Here is a 19,886-nt window from a genome sequence, read left to right as displayed (position 1 = left end):
ATTGCAAGTTTAAATCTCCTCTACTTAGCCTCTCGGTGAAAATTGCCGACAGTCATCTACAATCGTCCATCTCTAGTTTGACTTCTCGTTTCACACGGGGAACGAACAGCGGCCTCCTGGATGAAAGATCTGTTTTCCCAGTCTTTATACTTCCTGGTTTCATGGTTCAGTGGATTTCAAACAAATTGATTTCTTGGGATATCTACAAATTACAGCGCATTCATTTTCATGGATATAGCGGTGAATGATGTTTTGTAGCCAGGCAAAGGTATCGTCATACTTCACTCATTTATTTTGGGATGCATTGATAGTTGTTTCATGAAAAATAAATGAATAAAGCTCCCCTATGTGTTGTTTTGAAATTGCATCTTCTGCAACGGTTGTTATATTAACAGAAAATATTTTTTTCTTTGCTCTCCGCAAAATAAAAGTGTTGTAAAATCCAAGCAATCCATTCCTTGTGGGTCCTGTCATTAAATCAGATGCTGATTCTACGATTCGAGAGTTAAACTGGACCCACCTCAAACCTCGAGACAACAGTCTCAACGTGACGCAACGTGAGTCCAGAGGACAGATTCTCTTTTTAATACCCCCCCCCCCCCCCCCTCCTCCCTCTTCCCTCCCAACAAACCAAAATAGCTCCAACAGACGCACAATGTAGGAATGTTATTCACCCCTGCTAGACCTTTCAGGACCTTTCAAAACAAAGCGTGGGTCAGCAGTACTTGTGCCCGGTGCCCAGCAGCACCCAGTGGTTCCCGTTTACACCTCTGACAACGCCATCCTCCAAACTGCTCCCACGGATTCTTGTAACTCCACCTGGGATCTGTGTCCAAGGAGACGGGGGCGTTTGTTTTATTTCATCCAAAGAGAGGAGGTTTTTCTTTTCCAGTTTTGGAAGATCAGTCAGTCTTCTCTGCAGGATTGTTAAGGTGATGATGATGATGATGATGATGATGATGTTATGTGAGTGATGTTTTCAGAGTGGTTTGTGGCCTTCGGCAGGAGCTGGGGTTTTTGGGGTTTTTAACTGACGTTTTGAAGCCTCGTGTTCGGCAATTTCGCACTCGCCATCTTGGATTATGTCCGTCGCCATCTTGGCTTTTTTGCAACTGATGAACAGGAAGTGACCATATTTGGTTTGAGGAGGTATGATGTCGAGACGCCGTATAGGGCTCTGGTAGCAGCAGCGACCTGTCAATCACAAGGAAGCCAATGCTTCATGTGTTAAAGCTGCATTCTCTCTAGTGTCCACCAGGGGGCGACTCCTCTGGTTGTATAGAAGTCTATAGAAAATGACTCTACTTCTCTCTTGATTTATTCCCTCAGTAAACATTGTAAACATGAGTTTATGTCTCAATCTCTAGTTTCAAGTCTTCTTCAATACAGCATGATGTTCATTTAGTACATTATGGTCCATTTAGAGTCACACAGACCATAAAGCAGGGGATGCTTTAGGGCGGGGCTACACAGTGATTGACAGGTCTCTAGCACTGTGTTCCAGTCTCAGAGTTGTTTGCGTTTTTGTTAGTTTTTGTCTTACAACTTTAACTCTTTCACAGTTTGTTTTCAGTTGATGAAAGTTAACTGTAGCATTTTGGTTGCCTAAAAAACGTCTTATTCAGTGTTTCGGTGCTTAGCTCCGCCCTCTCGTGTCACTGGTTGCAAAAAAACAAGATCGCGATGGGCAAAATGTTGAACTTGAGGCTACAGAACTGTAGTCCACAAACTAATGGGTGACATCACGGTGACTACGTCCACTTCCTATATACAGTCCCAAAATCTTGGAGTAACATGCTAGACTTTCAAAATAAGAGCCCAAGAAAGAGTGTTGTTTCTCTCTGCTCTTGTGGAGCGTAAGTTGTCTGAACACATTTCCTGTTCTTATTCTGCTGCAGACAACGTGAGAGTGGTTGCATTTGTGTTTCTATCAGACCGAAGATGTCCTTAAAGTGCCGGCTGCTGTCCATGTTGTTGTGCTTTGTTTACTGCGTGGCTTCGCTCTTCTGCCTCCATCCGAACCGCAGCAACTGCTTCTCCAACGGAGCTCGGTGAGTAGAAGACCAGAGTTTTTGTGTTTTGATATGTAGCCATTCATACAATACAAAAAACACACTGTAGCATGCATGTTCGTATGAATGTTCACCTTGGAGCCTTTCAGAGGGTTCTACCTAGAACCCAACATAAAGGGTTGTACCTCGAACAAAGTTCCACCCAGAATCCTTTTATAGTTTACTGGGTCTATCTAGAACCTTAACACCTACTAGTGGTGCTAACAAGAACCCACCCAGGGGGTTCTATCAAGAACATATTTGTGTTTCAAGGGTTTTCTCTAGAAGTCACCAGGGGGTTCCACCCGAAACCCCTTTAATATTCCAAGGGTTTCTTCTAGAACCCAACCAGGCAGTTCTACCGAGAACCATTTTATAGTTCAAGAGATTCCTCGAGAACACTTTGTAGGTATTCTCTTTTAACACCCGTGTTTTTTAACAATCCTTGAAGAACTCTTTCTTCTAAAAAAAGTCCTTTGGAAGACAATTGTTCTTCATGGAACCTTTCATCTCACAAAGGGTTTTTCAAGGGTTCTTTGTATGTCTAAGGGTTCCATTAAGAACCCTCTATCATCCAAAGAACCCTTGAAAAAACGTTTATTCAAAAAGGAGTTCTCCAGAAGTCAAGGGTCCTGGGTAGAACCTCAGCCCTTCAGGAAGAACCCATCTTACTTCTAAGCACACATATGTCTGGGGCTTTTATTGTGAAAGGTAGGAACCAAAGGAGTGAATCTGAATCTTGCGCTGCCTTTGTCAAGGTTGAAAGGAGTAATAACGTTTGCCATCTTGGTTTCGGACTACGAAGCCTCCATGTTGTCCGTTCCTCACAACGTGATTGGTTGATGCCTTTATTAGCAGTGCAAAAGCTCAGAAACTGTGACCTCACGCTTCTGTTCATTTCTCACTCTTCTTCTTCATTTCCATCAGGAATCTATCGTCGGTCTTCCAGCAGCTTTACCAGCGTGTCATCCGAATGCTGCGCACCACTCTCTAAAAAAACCTGGTACCTGTCCACGGCCGCTGTGGCTGTTGCCAGGCATGCCCTCCGGTAGTGCATCGGCGGTTAGGAGAGAAGAAGAAGAAGAAGAAGAAGAAGAAGAAGAAGAAGAAGAAGAAGAAGAAACAGAGGAAGAGGAAGTGGAAGTGGTCCCACTCCACTCTTGGACTTTGAAGTTCCCACCAACTCTTCTGCAATAGGCTCCGGCTACTGACTATATTTCAGATTCGGAAGCAAAAGACTGTCTGAACATTGTTTTTACTGACGTAGATGAACAATGTGTGCATCTGCCGTGTGAGGTGAAGATTTTGAGGGTTTGCTGAATGAAGGTTAAAAACAGGCTTGTAACCAGTATGTTGCAGCTTAAAACGAGTGACTGTATTGTTTTAATGTAACGCAAATCTTCTTCCCTGCATCAGTTTTTAGTGGGCTTCAAACAAACATACTAAAGGTCTTCACAGGTCCAATATCTGGTTAAAGAACGACCCAAAGTCATCATGCATGAATTCATTTTCAAAAAAATATCTGATATCATCCAAAGGGGACTTGAGGATAATCAGAGTCGAACCCCCGGCTGCCACTCCGTGAAGCCGTCCGAGCTACGTCACCATGGAGCCCACACTGTCACTGCACTCCCCGAAGAAATGTTATCCAATTCTTGGAAAAAGGCGATTTGAGAGAGAAGCAGACAGAAGGGTCTTCAACATGTGTTTGAAGGAAATATCCAGGATGTCAAAGTGATTCTTCAGTGTAAACAGGTTAAAAAGATAAAGATAGAAGCTAAAGTGTAAAAGTGAACCAACACATCAGCTGGAGATCCAGACATAAGACAATGAAACTAAGAAACAACTCTGTTCCTCTTCATTCACTGTTACCATCATTAAGACACATTCAGCATACCTTCAGTAGCTAGCGTAGCATAGAAGTGCTAACTCCAGTTAACAATGTGCTAACGTACTCTGCTAACGTTAGCTCCACTGGTCGAATGTGGCGCCATCTAGCGGCGAGGTTGCAGATTGCAACCGACTGAAACTTCTCCTGTGTGCCAAGCGTGTAGGAGAACTACGACGGCCTGACGCGAAAACGCACACACACTGTCCCAATAAGAGTTACTTGCTGTTGGTTTTAGTTTTATTTATGCATTTTATTTTATATCTCAGAGGTTTGTGCTTCTCAGGTGTTCTCAGTTGAGAGATGAATTAACTTTGGGCTGTATGACCGTTGTCTATTGAGGTGACATAATTGATGACTTTATGGCTTATTTCTCACCCTAAACAGTATTTAAGGACAGCAGGTGTGGCCGGATAATATTATTGTTTTTTAAAGAATATAAACAGATCAACTCCGATATTCACATAAAAAAATCAACAATACATTTCTTTAAAAAGCCTTTGTGTCTTATTATCGTTTAACAACACAATTACACGAATACACAAATCGATAATAAATACATATTTTAGTACAAAATAACTATTTACTGTATATTGTGCGCCTACTCTTACATTTAAATGGGGTGGACAAAATATTGAAAACACCTGAGTATGATGCAACACTGAATTTTATTTTGGATTATTATTATTATTCATTGTATTTTATTTTCCATATTATATAATTCTATTTCATCCTATTGTTATATTACAATGTGTGTTTGATTTTGCATCTTATATTCCATTATGGCATTCTGTGTCTGATTTTCATTCTCGGTCTATTTTCCTTTATTGTAAATAAAAAATTATAATTAAATTTAAAAAAAATATATAATAATGAAAAATAATAAAGTTTAATATTATTAATATCATTTTTATTATTATCATTCAACAAAGTCGCAAACTAAGGAGTGAAAGAACGTGATGGGAGAAAGAACGGATCAAGAGGAGTTAACTACCTCCAGCAGATGGCGGTAATGAGTGTGTGTGTGTGTGTGCTGCCGTTAAACCTCAAAGAGAAGAAGAAGAAAAAAAAGACGAAGAAGAAGCTCATTTCAGGTTTATTTGACATTAGCGACAATGAGAAGCTCACTTTCTTGTACTTTATTCAAGTAAGGCTGTGTGTTAAATCATGGAAAACCAACTCAAATAGCAGTTTAACGGATTTCATCGACTCAACAGGTACGTGACAAATTACTAGTCGCTAACTGGTGAGCCCGCTAATAAGCTCGCTCGTAATTTCCAACAAGTGTTAACGTTAGCTGACTTATGCTAGCTTAGCAATGAGCCAACCGTTAACTGTTAAATAACGGTAATTTCTAATAAATAAATAAAAAAACGCGATTTTAAGCTTTTAAAATTCTTACATCACAGCTAAAATAATTAATTGTATTTATCATCTCTTTTAAAATCATGACAAAATGTTAACGATAGTAAATAACTTAATTTAATTCTCGTGACACTGTTGCTGTCATTCGCAGAACGCCTCTTCCCCGGCGCATCAGCCAATCAAATCGCTTAGGATCTTGATTGACTGAACTCGCAGCCAATAGTGTCCCCCGGCTACAAATATGACGGCTCCCTCGCTCGCTCTCTCTTTCCCCGGCGCATCAGCCAATCAACTCGCTTAGAATCTTGATTGACTGAACTGGCAGCCAATAGCGACGCCCCGGCTACAAATATGACGGCTCCCTCGCTCGCTCTCTCTTTCCGGCGCAGTTCACTGGGGGATGCTGATGCTGAGGAGCTTCGCATTGATCTGTAGCATCACCAGAAACTGTTTATCGCCATGTTGTATTGTCTGAGGCTGCACCACTGGGTTGACTTATGCCTGCTGTTGTTTCTAGTAGCGGGTCTGCAGCAGGTGGAAGCAGCAGCAGCCGGCACCGCGGAGATGATCGACCTCAACTGGAAGCCGTTCATCTACGGAGGGATGGCCTCGATTGTCGCAGAATTCGGTGAGCTACGTGATGCACCACCACCACACACAGACATCCCAACGAATCATGGATATTTATGGTGTTTGCTGTACTTCCATTGCAGCAAATAGTCTTTGTTTTTGCAGACACGTAGCCAGACATGCATAAATAAATAAATAAATAAATACATATCAAAGCTCTTTGGTGCACATTGTGTGCGTTGTCTTGTCCCGTAACTGCAGGTGTACACGATTTACCAAGTTAGAAATCTGGTCAGTGTGTTGGTACATACTTCCACACTGTTTACTTACTTTATAGTGTAATTTAAATAGCACGGTAATTGAAGTGGCAGTTAGTACCCACCAGATTAGATCGATGGAAAGATTGATATATTCATAAATATATAAATTTGACATGGACCCTACAAAGCTAGACCCGTCAACACGGCAAACTAAAGACATTAAAGAGTACAGAAAAATAGAAAACAGATGATACTAATGCAAATATACACACCCTGAGGCGTCACTCAGTTGTTAACTTAACGTGAGCTCCGTGATTTAGTAGACATATGAACCATTGCCCAAGTTTCTTTTTGCTAATTAAGGAAATTACCCAAACCATTTTAGTTCTACTGGTTATTTTTTTGTATGTATTCATGGTGCTTTTCATTTATTGGTGTTACACAAAAACAAAGCGGTTCCTGAATAGTCTACTTAGCCGTATCAATTTGATATTTCATCAATATTTGATGCAAAATATCTTCCGTACAGAATCATGATCAACTGCAGCATTGCTATGAATCCACTACATTGATTGTGATCGTTCTTATTCTTATATTTTGAATCCTCAGGGACCTTTCCCATTGACCTGACAAAGACTCGCTTACAGGTCCAGGGTCAGTCCCAGTACATGGAGGTGCGCTACAGAGGCATGTTCCACGCCCTCTTCAAGATCGGCAAGGAGGAGGGCATCCGAGCGCTCTACTCTGGGTATGGAAGACGTTTCTTTAGGGTCTGTATGAAGTCAGATACACTCTTTAGCTTCTGTTGGACCGCAGGAACCTTCACCATGGAGGGACCGCAGGAACCTTCACCATGGAGGGACCGCAGGAACCAGTGTTCTGGGGACATTTTATCCTCAATGTGAGGGGAAGTTCAAGAACTTTCAGGGTGGGGTCTGCTTCATCTCGTGTGCCTCTTCATTCATAAAACAGGGGAGTACTGTAGTATGGATTTAGGAGGAGAGAGCATTTATTTGAGTTTGATAACGTTAAAAGTAAAGTCAGGTTCTGCTGTCGGCTTCCTTTTTAAAAGAGACAGACTGCAGCGGTTCTGTGGATGAGAGAAAAACAAGAAATAAAATGCAATCATCAGATCCTGGAAGATTCACTCTCCTACGAGTGTGAGATGAGAGAATCCTCTATTCGTCCCACAGCCGGACATTTACAGGATCACAGCAGCAAAGTGGACATCAGTAGACAACAAAACAAGAAAATAAATAGTCAAACAGTAAAGGTATAATAAATATGTAAAACAAGAAGCTAAAAATACAACATTATTGCACATATGAGGTAGTATGAAGTGTTTGTATTGCACATATGTACATCGATATTGCACATGAAGGAGTAAAGTGTTGGTGGTTCAGTCTTTCTTCTTCTATCTACAAGCTCGTGATGCGATAACAGATACAAACTCACACACGGTGCTCCGTGTGGACGGAAACAGCTTGTGCAGTAACAAGCTTTGCACACAGAGCTGTTGCACTTTGTGGGTGTTTTAAAACTGTGACGTCGCTGAATCCAACTTCAGACCTGAAAGAAGCAGCTCACAGGAACAGGAACTGTATTCCAGCTTCTCTCTGACTTTCAAAGCAGCGGCTGTGTTCAGAGTCATCTCTGCCTTTGAGTGATCTTTACCCTCATTGAGACTGAAATGTTGTTGATGTGAACACAGTTAGGTGTTCAGTTTCCCTCCGGGGTTCAAGTTGATGAACATTCGTTCTCCTCCTCTCAGGATTTCTCCGGCTCTGTTGAGACAAGCTTCTTACGGGACGATCAAGATCGGAACCTACAACTCTCTGAAGAGGCTGTTTGTGACTCATCCAGAAGGTGAGTGTTGGTCTGCCTCTGACATCCCGTCTTCTACCTCTCTCTTAACCTCTTCTTTTATGTCTGTCATCCTAATGCTCTAACTGCAGCCTGAACACAGAGGAGACATTCACAGAAAGCGTTTTTGATTATAAGAAACTTGTCTGTCGCTCAGCAGCAACCAAACGATGAGCTGCAGGAGGTGGTTTGAATAGCGAGCAGCGCCGTATATACACTATGTAAAAATGTATGGGTGGTGGTGGGGGGGATGGTGGGGATGATGACGGTGGGAATGGGGGGGGGGGTGATGGTGGGGGGGGTGATGGTGGTGGTGGGGGGGATGGTGGTGGTGGTGGGGGGGGGTGATGGTGGGGGTGATGGTGGTGGTGGGGATGGTGGTGGTGGGGGTGGTGGGTGGGGGGGATGGTGGTGGGGGTGGGGGGGATGATGGTGGGGGTGGTGATGGTGGTGGTGGGGGGGTGATGGTGGTGGTGGTGATGGTGGTGGGGGGGATGATGGTGGTGTCGCTCAACAGATTTCACATCCACCAAACCAGCCTGTGTTGACCCGTCTGGAAGCAGACTGAGTGTGTTAATCCACCGGCACTGATGTGAAAGCTAAATATGAGACAAAGAGCCTCCAGGGAGGGAGGGAGGGGGGGAGGGGGGGAGGGAGAAGGAGAGGGGGAGTCAGGCAGCTCTAAGTGCTCCTGACATCTGACATCGATCTCATGTGGAGAACTCAAGGATATATAATTGATTTAAATGGAAATACACAAAACTTCCATTGTTCAAGACACAAAGAGACTAAAATACATAAACACAAGGCTCATAACTGGTATGATTGAACAATTTAGTGTTTGTCTTTCTTTAAATAGAGATGTAATATAATGTATATGTTATAAATGATGCGGTTATATTATACTAAACCGTACTATATTAAACCCATACTGTTGTGTTTTATACGAGTGTATTTGATGCTCTACTCCATCCTTTAGTTATGATGTATTAGTACCTTTCACCTCGTACTGAAGGTCTGATAACGATCATAATTTATCATATCGTACGATATCATGTTGACATATTACCACTTTATATAACACCATTTAGTCTTTCCAACCCCAAAGTCTTATACTTCAACGGTTTTATGATGAAATTAGACTTTATTGAAAATTATCTTTTTTATTTTTCAATTCAAACGGGATTAAAAAAGACAAAAGAGAACTTGTCTTGCCAAACACAATCTCTCCGCTGTCACAAGGACAGATACAGGAGAACATTCCTGCCCTCGGCCATATCACTGTATAACAAGTCACCTCTGGCCAAGTCACACACTAGACTGTAACACTGATGCTGCTGTTGCTGCTGTTGCTGATCTTGTGCACGACCGTTTTGTTTATTTTTATTTTTTATTTTTCCTACTTAGTTAACTGAATACAATTCTATTCAGTGTATATACTGTGCATTTTTATTACTTTGTTTTCTTAAAGTTAATAGGTCCTGCTCTGTTATTTTATTATATTGTATATATTGTGCATTTTCCATACCCAATATTTTATTTTATTGTGTAACCCTGTTTGATGCTGCCACAGACAAATTTCCCCTTTCTAAAAATAAAGTCCCATGATGCTTCACTTTGTCGTTGGGTTTTCAAAACAAGACATTGAAAGGCACAAGACAATGACACAATGATTAATCCACCAAACGACAGATGAATGGATTAACATGGTGACTTTCAGCTCTAAATTAGAGCCGTTGGTTGCAGCTCATTACCATATTAGTGATTTAATTGGCACCATGTGACCGTGTGCTTGTGGCTGTGCAGGTAAATCATGCACATGTCCTTGTAGTTTACAGCATAAAGGTGCCAAGAGAATAAGTCAGTTTATCAGAGATTTAGGGTCTCTGGACGTTTGTGAGCTTCTGTCTCCGTCTGCTTCCTTTGATTTGTCATTTCCCTTTGACTGGTTTCTTCTTTATTCCCTCCCTCTCCTCGTCCTCTCTGTCCTCGTCCTCTCTCTCCTCTTTCCTCGTCATCTCTGTCCTCGTCCTCTCTCCTCTTTCCTCGTCCCCTCTTTCCTCGTCCCCTCTTTCCTCGTCCTCGCTCTCCTCGTCCTCGCTCTCCTCGTCCTCGCTTTCCTCGTCCCCTTTCCTCGTCCTCGCTCTCCTTGTCCTCTCTCTCCTCGTCCTGTCTCCTCGTCCTCTCTCCTCTTTCCTCATCCTCTCTGTCCTCGTCATCTCTGTCCTCGTCATCTCTGTCCTCGTCCTCTCGCTCCTCGTCCCCTCTTTCCTCGTCCTCTCGCTCCTCGTCCCCTCTTTCCTCGTCCTCTCTTTCCTCCTCTCTCTCCTCGTCCTCTCTCTCCTCGTCCCCTCTTTCCTCGTCCTCTCTCTCTTTCCTCCTCGTCTCCTCTCTCCTTGTCCCCTCTCTCCTCGTTCCCTCTTTCCTTGTCCTCTCTCCTCTCTCCTCGTCCTCTCTCCTCGTCCTCTCTCTCCTCGTCGTCTCTTTCCTCGTCCTCTCTTTCCTCGTCCTATCTCTCCTCTTTCCCCGTCCCCTTTCCTCGTCCCCGCTCTCCTCGTCCCCTCTCTCCTCGTCCCCATTCTCCTCGTCCCCTCTCTCCTCGTCCCCTCTCTCCTCGTCCCCTCTGTCCTCGTCCCCTCTCTCCTCGTCCTCTCTGTCCTTGTCCTCCTCAATATTTTATGGCCAATCAGTGAACATAAGATGAATCATTTAAATAACGGAGCAGATGGAGTAAAGCTAGTTTTGAGTCCAGATGTGTTTAGCCTCATAAGAGGTCTCTCTGTCCAACAACGGTAACAAAATCACCAGCGTACACTTCACCTCTTCTGTGATTGAAAAAACAAAGCGTTTCACATTTCATGGGGGATTAAATGCTGGAATAGACATGATGTACATAATCCTCTTTTAGCGCTACAAGTCTTAATCTGTGTTTAAAGTTTGTATTGAACTTGTTTTGTATTATTCAGGACGTCACATAAACCCATACTTCAGACATTACGTTCAACACCACTTAGTAAGGTTTTCAAAAACATCACGGTTGGTCTTAACAGTTTAGTTCAGGCTACAAAACCAACATTTAGGTTTTAGGAAACAAAATCCACAACGTGGAGTCGAGCTCGGTCTCCTGGGTTAAAGTCCTGTTTGTTGGCGCCGTCGATCACCCGTCGGCGTCTTTTTGGAGATTATAAACTTCTACTTGCTCTGACTGTAGTTTAGTCGCGTGGACGATTTTAATTTGTTTCCAGCATGAATTCTGTGCTTTGTGTTCACGTTGTCTTGTAAAATGGAGTTTTTGGGATGAAACTTGAGGTGGCTAATCAGGGATTAATAAGGAATTAGCAAAAACCTGAAATGCTATGTAGGAGTGTGTGTTGAAGTGCATTGTTTTGTTTCTGAATATCTGTCCCCGTGACTTCCCGACTGATTCAATTGGCCGTAAACCTGCAGTGACTCGCCTCTTTTCTAGTGAGTCAGCGCCGATGAATCGGAGCAGATGTCTTCGTGCGTTCGGTGAACTTATCGAGAAGTATTGATTCTGAATCGCATGTGAGAAAGTAGATCAGAGTGGAAGGAAAGGAAGCAAGGACGGAGGAAGGCTCAACTTCACCTAAATACAAAACGCTCTTTCTTCATTTAATGTCATGTTTATTTGATGAACGACAATCACCGAGATAATTGTTTAACTGAATGTATTTTGGAACTTCCTGTGTTGCTGCTCAAGAAAGACTATTTGTTTACATACAAGAACAATAAAGAAATGTGGATTCTTTCCTTTATTTATTTAGCATATAATCTAATAGAACCGATCAGAGTACTAGTATTTATAAAATACTAACGATACCTAGAGGGATTTAAACGACTTCATGTGGAGAAATAATTTTACTAAAAGCATCTGATCTGACTTTTTGATTCACTTTATGAAATGTTTTTCACCTTTTGAAGTGTGTGTGTGTGTGTGTGTGTGTGTGTGTGTGTGTGTGTGTGTGTGTGTGTGTGTGTGTGTGTGTGTGTGTGTGTGTGTGTGTGTGTGTGTGTGTGTGTGTGTGTGTGTGTGTGTGTGTGTGTGTGTGTGTGTGTGTGTGTGTGTGTGTGTGTGTGTGTGTGTGTGTGTGTGTGTGTGTGTGTGTGTGTGTGTGTGTGTGTGTGTGTGTGTGTGTGTGTGTGTGTGTGTGTGTGTGTGAGTATTAATTCATATTTCTTGTCTCTTTGATGCCAGATGAGACGATAGTGATCAACGTGTTCTGCGGCGTCGTGTCGGGAGTTCTTTCTTCTTCTCTGGCAAACCCCACAGACGTCCTCAAGGTGATCCTCGCTGCTCAGACTATTTCTACTTCTTTTCCGTTATACGTTTGCTACTTCTACTTTAAACACAAAATATTAACGGGCTTTAAATTTCATTCTGTGGTCTTAAAAGATGTTGTTTAAACCTGCAGAAACCCTGAAATGAATCAATAAGTATCACGTTCATCAGTTCATTGTTTTAAGTTATTGATCAAGAACATGTGCCCGTTAGGTTTAAGAACTCATTTTAAAATCGAAAAACACAGAAACCTAAGTTCACATGCTCGGTTGTATTAATAGGGCTGACAATGCTTGTTGTTGTTCCAGATCAGAATGCAGGCTCAGGGCAGTTTGCTCCAAGGCAGCATGATGTCCAACTTCATGAACATCTACCAGACTGAGGGAACCAGAGGGCTGTGGAGGGTGAGGGCTGGTTTACTAAGTGCATTGTGTTATATAGAGTATATATGGATATATATATTATATATGTATGTATGTATGTGAGTGGTGTTAATAGACAGTGACGTAGAGACCTGTCACACTGGAAAATAACACCTTTCAACAGCTCAAGTGTTCTTGTTCACATCTTGTTATCTGGTCGTATGAGCTTTTTGTTTGTCCAGTCAGACTTATTTTCTTCCTCCTCCTCTTCCTCAGGGTGTCATCCCCACAGCACAGAGAGCAGCCATTGTTGTCGGGGTGGAGCTTCCTGTCTATGACATCACAAAGAAGCACCTCCTTCACTCAGGCCAAATGGGAGACACTATTTTGACACATTTTATGTAAGTTTAAACTCTTTTTTTTTTTTTAGATGATCTCAGCTTTTGGGCGATCCGTTCTCCTTTGTTCACTGTCTGGTTGTTTCGTACAGTTCTAGTTTCACGTGTGGTTTGGCCGGCGCGCTGGCCTCCAACCCCGTGGACGTGGTCCGGACCCGCATGATGAACCAGCGGGTTCTGTCGGGAGGCCCCATGTACAAGGGAACGCTGGACGGACTGACGCAGACGTGGAAGAACGAGGGCTTCTTCGCCCTCTACAAGGGATTCTGGCCCAACTGGCTGCGGCTGGGACCGTGGAACATCATCGTATCCTTTAGAACCGAAAAGAGTTCCTTCTGATCGCTTCTGGTTCTTTGAGTCATTAACATTTAAAACTATAAAATGGAAATATTTCTATCCGCGTCTACAAAGACTGAATAGTATTAAAAGTGTTTAAACTGCAACAGGACTCTAGCGCCGGCCCGACTCTAGCGCCGGCCCGACTCTAGCGCCGGCCCGACTCTAGCGCCGGCCCGACTCTAGCGCCGGCCCGACTCTAGCGCCGGCCCGACTCTAGCGCCGGCCCGACTCTAGCGCCGGCCCGACTCTAGCGCCGGCCCGACTCTAGCGCCGGCCGGACTCTAGCGCCGGCCCGACTCTAGCGCCGGCCCGACTCTAGCGCCGGCCGGACTCTAGCGCCGGCCCGACTCTAGCGCCGGCCGGACTCTAGCGCCGGCCCGACTCTAGCGCCGGCCGGACTCTAGCGCCGGCCCGACTCTAGCGCCGGCCCGACTCTAGCGCCGGCCGGACTCTAGCGCCGGCCCGACTCTAGCGCCGGCCGGACTCTAGCGCCGGCCCGACTCTAGCGCCGGCCCGACTCTAGCGCCGGCCCGACTCTAGCGCCGGCCCGACTCTAGCGCCGGCCCGACTCTAGCGCCGGCCGGACTCTAGCGCCGGCCCGACTCTAGCGCCGGCCGGACTCTAGCGCCGGCCCGACTCTAGCGCCGGCCGGACTCTAGCGCCGGCCGGACTCTAGCGCCGGCCGGACTCTAGCGCCGGCCGGACTCTAGCGCCGGCCCGACTCTAGCGCCGGCCCGACTCTAGCGCCGGCCGGACTCTAGCGCCGGCCCGACTCTAGCGCCGGCCCGACTCTAGCGCCGGCCCGACTCTAGCGCCGGCCCGACTCTAGCGCCGGCCCGACTCTAGCGCCGGCCCGACTCTAGCGCCGGCCGGACTCTAGCGCCGGCCGGACTCTAGCGCCGGCCCGACTCTAGCGCCGGCCCGACTCTAGCGCCGGCCCGACTCTAGCGCCGGCCCGACTCTAGCGCCGGCCCGACTCTAGCGCCGGCCCGACTCTAGCGCCGGCCCGACTCTAGCGCCGGCCCGACTCTAGCGCCGGCCGGACTCTAGCGCCGGCCCGACTCTAGCGCCGGCCGGACTCTAGCGCCGGCCCGACTCTAGCGCCGGCCCGACTCTAGCGCCGGCCGGACTCTAGCGCCGGCCCGACTCTAGCGCCGGCCCGACTCTAGCGCCGGCCGGACTCTAGCGCCGGCCCGACTCTAGCGCCGGCCGGACTCTAGCGCCGGCCCGACTCTAGCGCCGGCCCGACTCTAGCGCCGGCCGGACTCTAGCGCCGGCCCGACTCTAGCGCCGGCCGGACTCTAGCGCCGGCCCGACTCTAGCGCCGGCCGGACTCTAGCGCCGGCCCGACTCTAGCGCCGGCCGGACTCTAGCGCCGGCCGGACTCTAGCGCCGGCCCGACTCTAGCGCCGGCCCGACTCTAGCGCCGGCCCGACTCTAGCGCCGGCCCGACTCTAGCGCCGGCCCGACTCTAGCGCCGGCCGGACTCTAGCGCCGGCCCGACTCTAGCGCCGGCCCGACTCTAGCGCCGGCCGGACTCTAGCGCCGGCCCGACTCTAGCGCCGGCCGGACTCTAGCGCCGGCCCGACTCTAGCGCCGGCCGGACTCTAGCGCCGGCCGGACTCTAGCGCCGGCCGGACTCTAGCGCCGGCCCGACTCTAGCGCCGGCCGGACTCTAGCGCCGGCCCGACTCTAGCGCCGGCCCGACTCTAGCGCCGGCCGGACTCTAGCGCCGGCCGGACTCTAGCGCCGGCCGGACTCTAGCGCCGGCCCGACTCTAGCGCCGGCCGGACTCTAGCGCCGGCCGGACTCTAGCGCCGGCCGGACTCTAGCGCCGGCCGGACTCTAGCGCCGGCCCGACTCTAGCGCCGGCCCGACTCTAGCGCCGGCCCGACTCTAGCGCCGGCCCGACTCTAGCGCCGGCCCGACTCTAGCGCCGGCCCGACTCTAGCGCCGGCCGGACTCTAGCGCCGGCCCGACTCTAGCGCCGGCCGGACTCTAGCGCCGGCCCGACTCTAGCGCCGGCCCGACTCTAGCGCCGGCCCGACTCTAGCGCCGGCCCGACTCTAGCGCCGGCCCGACTCTAGCGCCGGCCGGACTCTAGCGCCGGCCGGACTCTAGCGCCGGCCGGACTCTAGCGCCGGCCCGACTCTAGCGCCGGCCGGACTCTAGCGCCGGCCCGACTCTAGCGCCGGCCCGACTCTAGCGCCGGCCGGACTCTAGCGCCGGCCCGACTCTAGCGCCGGCCGGACTCTAGCGCCGGCCCGACTCTAGCGCCGGCCGGACTCTAGCGCCGGCCGGACTCTAGCGCCGGCCGGACTCTAGCGCCGGCCCGACTCTAGCGCCGGCCCGACTCTAGCGCCGGCCCGACTCTAGCGCCGGCCCGACTCTAGCGCCGGCCCGACTCTAGCGCCGGCCGGACTCTAGCGCCGGCCGGACTCTAGCGCCGGCCCGACTCTAGCGCCGGCCCGACTCTAGCGCCGGCCCGACTCTAGCGCCGGCCGGACTCTAGCACCGGCCCGACTGCACAGTGTCAAACATATATGATTATGTATTATATGTTTCAATTTAACTCCCCCTTATGTTTATAGAGCCTTTACTTTGTAATTAAAATATTCATATTATTGCTGTACATTCACTTGCAGTGTTGTTTTGGTTGCAGTAAAGCATTCGCCTGTTAGAAACCTTCAAAGAAACTAAAAACCACCATAAAGGTACCGTTCTGCTGGACCCGGTCCACAGAGAGAGTTCAGCACCACGGACAGCGCCGGTGTCTTCAACCATTCATCCCAACTAAGTCCACCATACACGTCAAAATGAACTACAAAACCACAGATGTTGTATTGTAGGTGATTATTTTAGTGATGAGCAGACCAAGGAGAGAGGGAGAGAGGGAGAGACAGATGAAGAGAGAGAGAGGTAGGGGTCTGGTTTTCCTGTTTTCCTTCACCACCTGTTCCAGTTCTTCATCACATTCGAGCAGCTGAAGAAGTTCACGCTCTAAGCAGAGCAGGAAGTGACCTCACTGGACTGTTGTTGGGTCAGAAGGTGTGAGCTCATTCAAACCAATGATGCAACACGATGTTTGGTCATCTCCCCCCCCCCCCCCCCATGCTCATCCAAATCCTATGTTTCTCACTCTCTTTGTTTGTTTCTTCACGATGTGTTTTTATTTATTGTCACTTTGTTGTGTTTATTCGTACTGTTGCTATGGTGATCTCTGTCACCATCAGACACTCCACCCTGCAGCTCAACGTTCTGTAGCAGACTGAAGATGACAGACTTTTGGTGGATTTGGTGAACTTTTGCATTTATTGTTATTATTATTTTTAAACGGACACTTGTGATTGTTTCTTCTTCACAGATCTGGTAAAAAAGAATTCTGTAATAAGCGTCGCAGAATGTCTACGCCTAGTTTTAAAGACGTGGATGGCGTGTTGAGGAATAAAAAATAAATAAATGACGAAGCTGGAGGAGAAAAAACTCAGATATGAAGTCACACATTTTTGAACTTCGTCGCTCCTAAAGTAGCTTTTTTATGCTGGTGTTCTTTCATCAACAGAAATGGATAAATATTAATTTGATAAATATTTTTTGTTTACCGGCAGCATCTGTGCTGTGAGGTTCAGCTAAAGTTCTGTTCATTGACTAAATTAAAACGCATATCTCTGAGTTTATTTCTTGTAAATTCTGAGAAGATTAAAGTTTTTTCTCATAGATTTTAATCTCGAGGATTCTGTAATTTATTTTATTTTTTATTTCCTATAATGGGTTCTAATGGGTTCTACACGTTCTTCTTTTGTACATCTAGGTGTAAAGAAAAGGTTCCTTCAAAATGCAGTTTTAATCTTGAGACGGGTCGAACACTTTGTGAGTTTTGTTCTGTTTATGATTTCCTCTGAGAATAAATCTGAACATCTGAAACGAGCAGGAATGTGAACCAAAGCAGTTTTAACGAGCCTCTTCTTCATCACGCGACCAAAAGGTGTTCCTCTTCTTCTGCAGTCCACATCAATCGCTCCTGTTACCTTTCTGTTGTTTCTACAGATGCCTTTCTTTTATTCTCCTCCAGTCTGCAGCTTTGGGGGCGAGTCTCCCGTCGAGGTGGAAGTTATTTCTCCGTGTTCTTGCTGCTTTGAGGTGAATAGAAAGAATCAGCTGATGTGAACAGGGAAGTTCAAAAGAAGCCAAAAACGTGTTTCTACCGAGCTGCTGACGTCTTCAGGAGATTTAAATTCATAACACAATAAGTTTTACATGCTTTCCGTGAACACGTATCTGAACACATGCTTCTTATGATTTGTGAATATTTATTTGTTTGACGTCGCTCTTCATCCACCAGCATCACCAAAACATTGTTATGCTTTATTTAAGTATTTCTGTTTGTTCTGGAATCTGAAGGTTTTTATTTTGTCGACCTTATTTTTTATAGTTTGTCTTCAGATAAAATTCCTAAAATCATCGTGTGTGTGTGTGTGTGTATATATGTGTGTATATATATGTATATATATATATATACACACATATATACGTATATATATATATACGTATATATATATACACACGTGTGTATATATACACATGTTTGTAAGAACAAGATTAGAAGGAGTCAGTGACGTATAATCAAGTGTCATCTGCATATATATCGTTTGTATGCGCTGAATAGAACGTTGTTTATCTACATTCACCTTTTCTTATAAAATGTTAATACGACATTTCAGACGCAGCCAAAAGACTCCCAACAGAAAAACAAGTCTTTAGTTTTCACTCGAATATCAATCACCCAGTGGAGTAAATCTATTTCCTTCACTTATTCACCAGATCATCAAAGCGTCTGATTTAAGCTTCTCAGACTGAGCGCAGCGTCACTGATGGAGAGTTTGCTCGGTTGAAAGCTCCCGAAAGTGGCCCTTGAGTCACGATTATTGTTCGGAGAGCGTAACGTAATAAACTGTGTGCCGCGTAATCAGCTTTTTAAATCTGTTGATGTTCTTCTGTTGTGTAACAGTAGCTGGAGTTTGAAACCTGTCTGACTTCTCTTTTCTGTGCCTGAATCAAGTTTGAAGTTTTTTAGTCTCACGTTGAACGAAACTGATCAATTCAACAGGATATTTATTGACTTATTTATTTCGTATCGACGTCATTCCTCCAGACCTCACTCTGACATCTCTACATTGCGTTTCATGTTTTATAAATGGATCCTTCATTTCGTTTTTTAAGTTGCTGTTTTGTCCTTTCTGGTTTTAAAACGATATAATGTGACGTACACTTTCTCTTGACCTCTTTTGCACTTTGGTGAGTCGCTGCTGTCTGGAGCCTTCATGCTTTATGGTTATATTCTATGGTGGGACTTCTTTCACTGTTTTGTAGTTTATTTTCTTTTGGTTTCGGCTTTCTATCGACTCAATATTCACTCTAATAAAATATATGCTTTAAATGTTTCCGTATCAACTTTGTGTCGTCTTTCTTTGTCTGTTTGAGCAACGCTCAACTTCCTGGATTTTAACATTTAAAGATAACTTTGTGTCGTCAGAGGAAACGTATCAACTGATCCGACTGCGTCCGATGGTGTTTTTTCATCTCGCTCACTATATAGTCCTCTACAGCTAAACTCTGGATAGCGACTCCAACGTTGTCAATGAGTGAGTGACGACCCAAGTTTCCAAGTCGTCCGTCTCGGATATCTCAGCACCTGGACTCGAGGAATCTTCAGTTTGGCGGTGAAAAGCTCAAGTATTCATACGCTAATTTTGAGAATCTCACATTTGTCTAAAAAGATGAAACATGTCGGACGCAAAGGTTGTGAATCGCAGAGTCCAAACATGTAACGCAAACAGCACAGTTTCAAACGAAGAAACCCAAAGTGTCCAGCTGTGTTCCAGATGTTTCAGTGTCGAGCTGATCGAGTCCACCGATTGGTTCTTGGTAAATAGTTTTATATTTTATTTCCGTTTATAGTCTGTCATCACTTTAATGTAATTTTTTGTTTTAAATAATTTAGCTGTTTTGTTCTTAAAGGCTGATTTCTCTTTGATTTGGATTTTCTTTAATTTTTCACTTGATTTTAACTTTTTACTGTTTTTTTAAGTCTGTTTTTCATGTTTAGTTTTTCATGTGGAGAAACTTTTACGCGGAGACATTTGTCTAAATGTAAATTATATTATCCGAACACATAAAAGGTTGAATTAAAAATAAATTAATAAAACATTTTTGTGAAACGAGCATCAAAACATGTTTGTAATTTGGGTGAACCGACCCTTTAATGTTTACTCTAATCAATCACACACACACTCTCACACACACACACACACACACGCTGCCATCAGGTGAACGAGCTGCAGGTGTGTGAGCTCGTCACACACCTGAACTGTTTCTATTAAAACCTCTTGAGAAGCTTCTGGATGAAGTGACTGTTTTAGTGTCTGATGTTTGTGTCGAGCTGCTGCTTCACAAACACACATTCCGACTTATGTAGAGAGAGAGAGTGAGA

General features: G+C 45.8%; 1 protein-coding gene across 2 annotated transcripts; it reads left to right on the top strand.

The window, feature by feature from the left end:
• The first annotated feature begins 5,039 nt into the window (after nt 1-5,039).
• Nucleotides 5,040-18,832, top strand: slc25a14 (solute carrier family 25 member 14). 2 transcript variants are annotated; one of them, XM_079283159.1, is made up of 9 exons: nt 5,040-5,156; nt 5,822-5,932; nt 6,744-6,882; nt 7,906-8,000; nt 12,214-12,299; nt 12,606-12,701; nt 12,936-13,060; nt 13,150-13,363; nt 16,359-18,832. In XM_079283159.1, exons 2-9 carry the CDS (start codon nt 5,869-5,871, stop codon nt 16,398-16,400), a joined length of 861 nt encoding a protein of 286 aa, XP_079139285.1. In that variant the 5' UTR covers nt 5,040-5,156; nt 5,822-5,868; the 3' UTR covers nt 16,401-18,832. The 2 variants fall into 2 exon arrangements, with proteins under 2 accessions (XP_079139285.1, XP_079139286.1); XM_079283160.1 differs by having other exon boundaries at nt 5,142-5,156; nt 5,825-5,932.
• The last annotated feature ends 1,054 nt before the right edge of the window (nt 18,833-19,886 follow it).

The sequence above is a fragment of the Melanostigma gelatinosum genome (genome assembly GCF_949748355.1).
Source record: "Melanostigma gelatinosum genome assembly, chromosome: 14".
NCBI classification, from domain to species: Eukaryota; Metazoa; Chordata; class Actinopteri; order Perciformes; family Zoarcidae; genus Melanostigma; species Melanostigma gelatinosum.
Note: the sequence above shows the minus strand (reverse complement) of the source record. Positions and strands in the feature narration are given on the sequence as shown.

Bases quoted from the DNA above. Each gene is read 5' to 3' on its own strand.
- slc25a14 (XM_079283159.1), top strand. From the start codon at position 5,869: ATGATCGACCTCAACTGGAAGCCGTTCATCTACGGAGGGATGGCCTCG. The intron at 5,933-6,743 runs GTGAGCTACGTG...TTGAATCCTCAG, and splicing joins CTCGATTGTCGCAGAATTCG to GGACCTTTCCCATTGACCTG. The intron at 13,364-16,358 runs GTATCCTTTAGA...CACCTGTTCCAG, and splicing joins TGGGACCGTGGAACATCATC to TTCTTCATCACATTCGAGCA.